The 10,130-nt window shown below is 35.2% G+C and overlaps 1 protein-coding gene across 1 annotated transcript; it reads right to left on the bottom strand.

The window, feature by feature from the left end:
- Positions 1 to 4,062: 4,062 nt before the first annotated feature.
- LOC107763093 (spermidine synthase) lies at positions 4,063 to 7,846 on the bottom strand. Its single transcript, NM_001324784.1, is given in 9 exon segments — positions 4,063 to 4,338; positions 4,462 to 4,591; positions 5,179 to 5,374; positions 5,456 to 5,527; positions 5,637 to 5,709; positions 6,158 to 6,262; positions 6,585 to 6,707; positions 6,816 to 6,892; positions 7,614 to 7,846. Coding segments are annotated over 9 exon segments (1,035 nt in total). The 5' UTR covers positions 7,807 to 7,846; the 3' UTR covers positions 4,063 to 4,272.
- Between the last annotated feature and the right edge of the window lie 2,284 nt (positions 7,847 to 10,130).

Genomic DNA, 10,130 nt, shown 5'->3' with positions numbered 1-10,130 from the left:
TTCTCCAATTCCTAGTTGAGATTATTTTTAGACATAGGTCTCCACTCCCTAGTCGCCTTCTGCCAACATAGGGTCTCCAATCCCTTGTTGAGATTTTAGATATAGGGTCTCCACTCTCTGGTCGCGTTTTCCAACACAGGATCTCCACTCCTTGGTTGAATTTTTTAGATATAGGGCTCCATTCCCTAATCTCCTCATCCTAACGACACACAATTCTTATTTTATCGCTTTCTAAAAAAATAGTATAGGGTTTTTGTTACAATAACTCACGAAATTTTCCTAGTGAAAACTGGGGCAGAAAATTTTGTTCGTTTGTTTGTTTTGGTGTCTGAGCTGGTTTTACCTCAAGGCACAGGGTTCGAGACGACCAAAAGAATGAGTCTCAATCCAGAATATAGAAAAGAAGAAAAGAAAAAAAAGAAGTGTATTCAAAATGCAGAAGCGGAGAAAAGATGTGGACTGCTCAAGACGTAATTGAAATCACAAGCTTTGCATGTCCCGCCTTGATCCGAGAAGTTGAAAAAAGAAAGAATTAGCACCTGCAGCTAACAAGCATCAGATTGAGATCAGGGTCCGCATGAAGAACAACCAAGACTCAAGATCAAGCTTCAGAAGACTCATAGATAGGAATCTTGTAACTTTTAGCTGATAGGCTTAGTTAGTCTTTTTGATTTTTGATTTTGATGTAACAACGGGACCGCGGAACGGAACCTCGACGGCACCTCGCTCGGCTCTCAACCTCGGTACTCCATCACCTCATTCACTTCTGAACTACACGTGACCTGATTCCTTTATAGCCAAGGATATGTAAGCAGGTCAGATACCAGGGCTTGGTCACATTCTCCTTTCTTTTAGCTTTTGGTCTCTCCAAATAAGGGTCGGGTCAAAAAACCTGTCTAGTCATTCTTTGTATGAAAACTCTTCGCGTTTCTAGTCAAAGAGAGGCAACTGTAGACATGTGATTTTTGACCCTCCCCAAGATTTTTCATATTTTAGCACGTAAATATTTAATTTAGGCCTAATATAGCTATTTTAATTAATTTTGACTCTTTTACTTTATTTTATTACAAGAAAAATAAAAATTACAAAAATTATTCGATTAATGTTTTGTAGTCATTTTTAATCTTGAAAAATACCAAAAAAAATAGTTTATTGTAACGGTCAGTCTTATTTTAATAGTTATTTTATTAGGATTAATTAATAAGTGAGATCCCATTTTTTAATCTCGTTCGCAAAGAAAGAATAAAACTTGGGCTCGAGCAATTCATTTTTAGGCCTAATTTTGGACCTAGTCCATAATACCTAATCTCTACCCCTATATAATAGTACATAATCCCTAAATAGACCTACGCCTAAAATCCATGAGATCCGCCGTTCTCTGACTTGAGAAGCTTCAGTCGTCTTCTTCAGCAAACTAACCTAGAAAAGCCTCGACCACCCTAACGCAGCAGACCTTCACCCAAATGAACACCAAAAACTTAACTCTATGACCCTAAAAGAGACCCCTAATCTTTTTTCCAAGATCAGAAGACAGTCGTTCCTGCTGCTTCATCTTCAACGCTCAGCACTGTTGGTTTCTTAGAAGAAAACTCTGCAGAATCCTAGCGAGAAAACCAGCCCAGTCGTGACCCTTCTCTTTCAGCTCGACCAAACGTTGTTGCTCCTCCACCTCAACCAAACCAACAGTCCAAACCTGCACAAAATCCGGCAAACCAGTGTTTTTACAGTGAGCGTTTGAATCAGTCGAGGACGGTTCCGGTTCGAGTTCTTATTTTCGATTGAAGTTTCCAGTTCTAAGTATTTTCAGATTCCAGAGCTGTTGCTCTCAAAGGTATATGAGGTTCTCTTTGTAACCTTTTTTGGACGTATAAATGACGAATCGAAGGATTGGATTCGACTGGTTGTATACACATTTAAGTTCATGTATTCATGGTGTTCAATTGTTATATTTGCCTATCTTTGATTGATCTATCATAACCTGGCTTTACTTGTTCATTTAAAATAGAGGATATGAGTTTGAATTTGTGATTGCTTTGATGCCATTACTTGTAGTGAATTCATGGCTTCTTAGTTTCATTGTGAATGTCTTTTGCGACTTCAGCTCTCTTCTTTTTTCCCTCAATCTCCGTACAATTCTGTGTGGTATTTTTTTGAATATTAAAATGAAATAAAAATGGAGAGCTCGTGAATTAGGAGCATTCAAGAGCTCCAAACTGGAAATGGAATTGGAAAGTAGCTGATCCTTAGACATATATGTATAATGTACTCGTCCTTTACCTTTGTAAGAAATTACTTGTCCACTAGCATTTGGATTCGATGCTTGGGAGTTGGGATATTAGCATTATTATGAAACATTACAATTTCCACTACAATTAATTGTTACATTTTTCTATGAAAGAACGTTGTTTTCACCTCAAATAGGCATCTGATAACATGCTTATTATAAGAGTTTGAGTTCTGCTATGAAAAGGCTAACAAACTGTCTCGCAACAGTATTGTTAGTTCATTACGTTTGTTGTTTAGCATCATTGAATAATCGTAGTTTGCTTTAGGCTCGATTTAGACTAGTATTGTGATTATGTATACGTTCGCGTAATATAATTGCGATTTTAATTCTAAAAGTAACTCGAGGGATGCGTTCGCGCAACTCCAACCAAACTTCTCTTATTAAAATAAACAAAGTGTGATTAATTAAGGACACGTACGCGTGACATCCTTTTTGACGCGCCAAAGGAAATGAGTATATGTACGCCAAGTATAAATTGCTAAGCGACGCCTAACACCTTCTCCCGAGTTAACAGAATTCCTTACTTAGAATTTCTGGTTCGCAAACTTTAGAAAATAAAATTTCCTTGATTTGGGATTTAAAATAAACCGGTGACTTGGGACACCAATTAAATTATTCCAAGTGGCGACTCTGATAAAATAAAATTAATCTCATTTCGAATAATGTCACTTAAATTGGAAAAACTCCCTTATATACCCCTTCGGAATATAAAAAGAAGGTGTGACAGTTATTAGCCCATGAAATGTAGGATGTATTTTCTGCTAAACGTATATCGCAGCAAAATTATAAAGTTTAATTTTTATGGCAAAAAGAAAAATTAAAAGAACACCAATATACTTATATTTTGCATGAAAAAAGACCCTCCAGAAATTCATTAACTGAATGCCGGAAACTTGGAATAGACTTCCACATAAGATAAATTATTCAAATAAGCACAATTGCGTCATCAACACATGGTTAAATTCAGCTTCTATATCGTATGCACCTGCCGATAAAATTCAGCTTCCAGTCTAAATGAGAGTAAGATTTGGGGAAATATGTATTTATTGGGGTAAAAAAGGTTGAGTAATTAACCCAAATAGTCGCCTACCCAACCGTTTAAATTAAAAATTATTGGAGGATATGTAATATATGTATAACTTATAGTATATATTATGTGTATAATCGTATGCAATTAGAGCATAATCTATGTGTACCAACTAGTAATAAATAAATAGTAAATCCGGCCGACTTATATAAATATTCAGCCACAAGTGAGGATTGTTCAAGTGTAAGTACTCTCTAACTCCAATCCAAAGATTGTAGGTTCGAGTCAGCAACGTAACAAAGTGGGGAGCTCCCTTGGAAGGGTAAAAAAAATAGTGTAAAGATCCCAAAAAAGTTGAAGAAATTGGTAAGTAATAGCGCGTGTAGTGTGACATAAATGTGGGTTTATCGTGTTGATAACATGGCTAAGCGTATTTTGAAATTTTATCTTATTATGTGATAGCTTAGTAAATAATTTTTTATGCTAGATTGAAGAATGTCGGTGATTTTCAGTATATGCTAAATACGGGATAGTTGATGTACGTTTTGGTTACAAAATATAATCTTGGGACGTTGCTACTCTGGAATAACTACTGGAGCATGCTCAGTTTGACAATATTGGATCATTTAACTAATAACATGCTGAAGTCTATAGTTTGATGTTCTGTAAAATAGGTCATTTGATGCCTATTTTGCACATGAATAACATTAACTCTAAGTTGCCAAGCTGAAACCATGACTACAAATAATTTTTCACATAAAAAACTTTTATGCTCTTTAAACTTCAACCAAGACAACTTTATCCAGTACAAAATCAAGAAAGGAATTTATAATCCACCGGAGGATAATACCAACTCTTTTGGCCTAAAAACATTGACTTAAACATAAAAACTGCAACAGCTATAGGTGTTGTACAACAGCTAATCCTGCTCCAGCAAAGTACTTGAAAATGTGCCCCATCATTTTCCTTTGGATTCAATCACCCTCTTGGCAAATGATGGCAAACAGAATGATGCTTTGTGAAGCTGGGGAGGAAAAAGAATAGCAAAAGTGAGTAACAAACCAAAAGTAGAAGTGTTAAGTGTAATGAAGACAGGCATATAGCATTTAAAAAGATGACACCATCAAGGAACAGAATGACAGCATACCTCAGAGTTGTAGAACTTCATAGGTCCAAGAGTTTTGTTATGGCTGGCATCGGCATCGATGGGGTTAATTGGGTTCTTGAAATCAACTGCAGGTCCCTCGGTAGAGCAGAGCATGAAACCAATCATACCGCTGCAATTAATACAAGGCAAACCACCCATATTAGAATCAAAACCAGTATGCTAACAGCAAGAATCATGGCGTATTATAAACTATAATTATGCTTCAACCAAAAACTAGTTAAGAGTCGGCAGTATGCAACTCAAACAAAGAATTTATACCCATAACAACTATGCCTCAATGCAAAGCAACTTGGGATTGACTATATGAATTCTCACTGACAATGCCGAACCATAAAAGCTCATTTCAGACCCATATAATACAAAATAAGAATAAAATGAGAAGTACTAGAAGTTCTCGATATTCTCTACTGGCATATCAATGTCTGTCAAAACTAAAAGACTCCTAAAAAACGTAGAACCTATAGTAAATGTAATAGCATGACTAAAATGTATTCTCAACTAACTTGTATCGTCTATAGATCTTTTCTTCCATTGTGCCATATGCTAGGTTTGTATAGATTCTAAGAGATTGTAGGTCTTTTGAGACAACCTTTCAAGTAAGATATAAGTAAGAACATAACGAGAGATGAGCAATAAAGTGTGGATTGCAAAATATTCATGCATATTAGGATATCTCGAATCAAAACATAAGTGCACCTTGGATAAGTAGGAACTGTAGTCCATGCATAGTTGACTGAGCCTTTGAAGATTTGGCGGCAATTGGCAACAATTTCTTCAATAATGTGCATGTGAAGCCATATGCTCTCAGCCTGTGTAGATACAACCCCTCCTGGACGCAGAGCTCTTGCTATAGATTCAAAGAAAGGCTTTTCGAACAACTCTTGTGCTGGACCTGAAGTTAAAAGAGTGAAATTGTTTGGGGGCTGAAATTATACGAAATAGGTAGTACTTAAGCAATGAGATGATATATTACCTATAGGGTCAGATGAATCCACTATGACAGCATCGTAAGTTCCTGCAGCAACACTTTTCAAAAATGCAACTCCTGCAGAAACAGGAGGAAAAAGGAAATGCCAAGAACTTATGTTAACAAGCGAACAAAAAATGAGAACCAATAGAAAAGTTGAGAAGATAACAAAATTCATTGATCATACCATCACCAATGTGTAGATTCACACGTGGATCCTCGTATCCTACAGCCACATCTGGGAAAAATTGTTTAGAAACCTGTCGGAAGGGGGAAAAACTACTTAGTTTCAACATTGCATTACATTTTGCATCAAGGAGCTTAGAGCTGGTAAGTTACAACTGAGATGTCCCAAACACAACATGCATTAATTAGCACATTAAAACCTTTAAGTAACAAGTAATACACACGAAGGGATAAATTCTGGCAGCAGTTCCTGACTAAGATCAAGTATGCCATAAGACACTGCTAATACATGTAATTAGAAGAATCAACATGTTCCTCTACCCTTAGTAAAGAAGAAAAATGTCAATGGTGACCAAAAATGTGAATAAGGTACCATTTTTACGAATGAGCTATGTTGCTCGGACTCTCCGAAAATGTGGCCGGATACGTGTCGGATCCTCCAAAAGTAGTGCATTTTTTAAGGATCCGACACGGGTGCGGCTACATTTTGGAGAGTCCGCAACATAGCGAATGAGCATATACCTCAACTACCATCTTGTCAATCTCACATATGTCAATCTGCTCAACAGAAGAATGACGCGACACCTCACGCAAGACACCACCATCTCCTCCTCCAATAACCAGCACCTGAGGGAAGACGAATCAGCTTAAAGTTGGCAACTAAGTTAAGAGACAAATGGTATAAATAGCTTTAGGACACTATAGCCCTGCAAAAATTGCTCGGTTCATACATAATTCACAAAAAAAATACACATTTGATATAATCTGTGCTAAAATACAGTAGGGGTAAGCAAACAAAGAGAAATATGACGGTACTTTTAACAAATTACACAAACTGGAAAACAAATGTGGATAAGATTCTTAATCTATGGGCTTGATTAGCAATGTGTCATAAGACTTCAAACTTTTCACAATAAATGATGCAAAAAGAACATAAAATCGTATGGACCTTTTTGGGATTTGGAATTGAACAAAGAGGAAGATGAGCGATCATCTCTTGGTAAGCACATTCATCCCTTTCTGTGAGTTGGATCACACCATCCAAAACAAGCACCTTTCCATAAGTTGATGACTGCACCAACAAACAAAATCAAACAAAAATGAGCAGCAGCACATAGTAAAACATCCCTTGCATATAAAAGTAAGAGAAAAGACTAACATTAGTAGATCAACAAAATACCTGAAAAACCATGACATTCTGATAATCAGACTTCCCTTGGAACAATATCTTCTCAACCTTCAACGAGTGTGCTTCCCCTGCATAATTACTTCCCTGTCAGCAACCTTTCCCTTTTTGTTCTCTCAATTACAAGAATTCACTGGGCACTCAAAGGAAAAATCTTTGCAGAATCCTCAATCCCATACAAAAAAGTTTCAAGAAAATGTACAAGCCAAATCTAATTTGTGAATTTCACAGTTAAAATCGAACTCCCCACACCCGCAAAAAAGACATTTACAAAACCAAAAATTCACCATACAAAACAAGGCAGAAAGCAACTGCAAACCATCAAAAGTAGGACCATAAACTTTGATAGACACCACCACAAGCATTCACGTACTAAACCCACCAAGAATCGCCAAAAAAGACACAAAACTTAGATACCCAAATGCATAATAAAAGTACTCACATCAGAAAAAGAAAAAAAGAAGAACCAAACTTTAATACCCACAGTCATTAAAGTAATTAACCCCAAAAATCCCACCAAAAACAGAACATAAACAGAAACCAAGTGCAAGCCAATTACCAAAAGGTACAATCTTGAATGCCCAAATGCCGAAAATCAAAGTAAGCTTTATAGGGGAAAAAACACAGATGATGCAGAAACAAACCTGGCCGAAAACCCAACAAAAAAACAGAACATAGAAAGAGAAACAAAGTGCAACCCAATTGCCAAAAAGTAAAATCTTGGATACCCAAATGCATAAAATCAAAGCAACCTTTATATAGAAAGGACAGATGATGAATCAAAGAACAAACCAGGCCAAAGGGGGCTAATCTCAGAGAACCAGCCAGGAAGAACAGAAGAGATATAAGGAGATTCATTGGTGCAGCCGTTGTTGTTGTGGTTTGCTGCTTCCATCTCTTCTTGTTGTTGTTGTTCCTCTTCTCTTGGTCTCTTCACAGGCAATTGATCAGATCCCTTCACAAATGCTGCACACTCCTCTGCCATCACAAAACCCTCCTCTATTTATAGGCCCAACAGAAACAGCAAGTTTTCTATTTAACCTTTAACACCACAATAATAGTTACCTCAAATCTCAGGACTCTTCAGTCTGAAAATGTATAGCGTGAATAGCTGTCTGTTAAGGATTAGTTGTCTTTCTGCTTTAGGCTTGCGGTGAAAATTGTAATTTCCCCCCCTTTTTTTTTCTTTTATTTGGTTTGCATCCAATACTTTTAACTAAAATATATCAATCTATTAAGATTAAATAATTTTGTGACGAGAAAATATATATTAATTAATTATAATTAAGTAAAAAAAAGTTTTATGCGAGCTCATATTATGTATTTATAAGTTTGATATAAATTTGAGATAGTAGATTGCATGTATGAAATAAAATAGTTAGAAGTACGCGTAAACTAACTCAAACACTTTTGTATTAGAAAAAAAGATCCAAATTTAACTCCATTAAAGTGTGGGTTTTGTGTGTGATAAACAATGTTATTATGTGACAGTAAGTTTGGACAATATTTTGATTGAAGTTAAAAAAGATATTTAAAAATTGAATTTTAAAAATTGCGAAAATTCTTAAATTAGAAATACTTTAACGTAAATTATTTTTACGGAGAGGAGGCTTGATCATTGCAAAATGTGAAATTGTGATTATTGTAAAATGATGGAAGGCTTTTACTAGGGTTTTTCGTGTTTTTACTAGGTATCAGCTTTTGGTCAAATGATTGGCCCCACTATTTCCCCAACAACCCCCTTAGCCAATAAAAATTAAAAATAAGGACAAAAAAGAAAAAGAAATAAAGGAGCATCTTTTTCAGAATATCAAGAAGATTGTATCTTCTTCTACCTACCCCTTCACATTTTTCACAAGCCCATAACTTTAGGCACTTTATTTGCCGAATGAGTTCGTGCATTGTGGTTAAAATAGCAAGGTTTAGCCAGTTTTCGGACTGTTCATTCAAAAATAGTCAGCATTTACCAAGTCAATAAAAATAGCCATTATTTTTATTCAACAGAGACCGGTCCAGCATAATATACTGGAGTTCGGTGCACCTGTTTATTAACTTCCAGCATATTATGTTGGACCGGTATACTTTGCTGACTCTAGTATAATATTCTGGATAATGGAGCACCGGTGCTCCAAACTCCAGTATATTATGTTAGACCGGTATATTATACTGGAACTACAGTATATTATGCTGGAGTATTTTTTCGGATTTCGAACAGTGTTTTCGTTCAGATTTATCCTACATAAAAGTGATTAAATTTCGATTACTTTTGAAACCGTGACTATTTTTTAATGATCACTTGTAAATTTGATTATTTTTGAATTTTTCCGTGCGGTGTGTACTAATAGTTTATCATGATCTAGAGCTTTATGAATGGAAGCTTCTTTAATGGAGAGAGTTTTACCATCAAAATGAAATTTTTAACGTAAATTCGGATTAATCGAATTCCAAAATAAATATCGAACATGGAGATAGAAAAATAAAAACATTATAATTATAAAACGTATAATGATCTATAGTAAGTCCAATACTACTTGTACAAATTGCATTAATAATGTAAAAATTAGAGAGAATGTTATGAAGATTTTAATAATTCATATCCTACACCTGCCACATACCAAAGAAAAGAGAAATATCCCAAATCCCACCTAACACATATCCGTTTTTTTTGTAATTCCAAACATGTTGACCACATTCGTACTATTTGATAAGTCGTTTTTGTTTTGTGTTGTTTAGTATGATGGTGGGATATAGAGGTGTCAGTAATTTGGTTCGAACAATTATTTTATAAAATTTGTACTAAATAAAATTTTCAATTATTCCATTTGTATAACCAACATTATGTTTTTCATCTAATCATCTCGATTTCTTTTCGGTATTGATATGGTTCGATTAATTTTTCAGTATTTTTTAAAAGCGTATGTATAAAAGTCACTAGTATAGGTTAGAATGCGATAAATACGTACTTGAATAGGACTTTTAAAACTCTCCAGACATTTTTATTATATAAAAGTAATGAATCCAACGAACATGAAGATGTCGAAAAAAGAGATTCACCCCATTATTCTATTGTAGCGTAGAACAAATTAAGCAAAGATAAGAAAAATATAAATTATACAAGTGGAGAGATATTAATCAAGTCGGACTCAAGAATAGAGTTTATTAGAAGATTAGTATCCAACAAGAGACATCTAAATCAGATGAGAGGCAATACGGCAATACCTTGTGGCTTGCTACTAGATCACTAGAATACCTTATTGCTTGCTACTCAAGATATTGGAACTAATTTAGTTTCAATAGAAATAGCCGAAT

Source organism: Nicotiana tabacum, chromosome 20 (assembly GCF_000715075.1).
Source record: "Nicotiana tabacum cultivar K326 chromosome 20, ASM71507v2, whole genome shotgun sequence".
NCBI classification, from domain to species: Eukaryota; Viridiplantae; Streptophyta; class Magnoliopsida; order Solanales; family Solanaceae; genus Nicotiana; species Nicotiana tabacum.
Note: the sequence above shows the minus strand (reverse complement) of the source record. Positions and strands in the feature narration are given on the sequence as shown.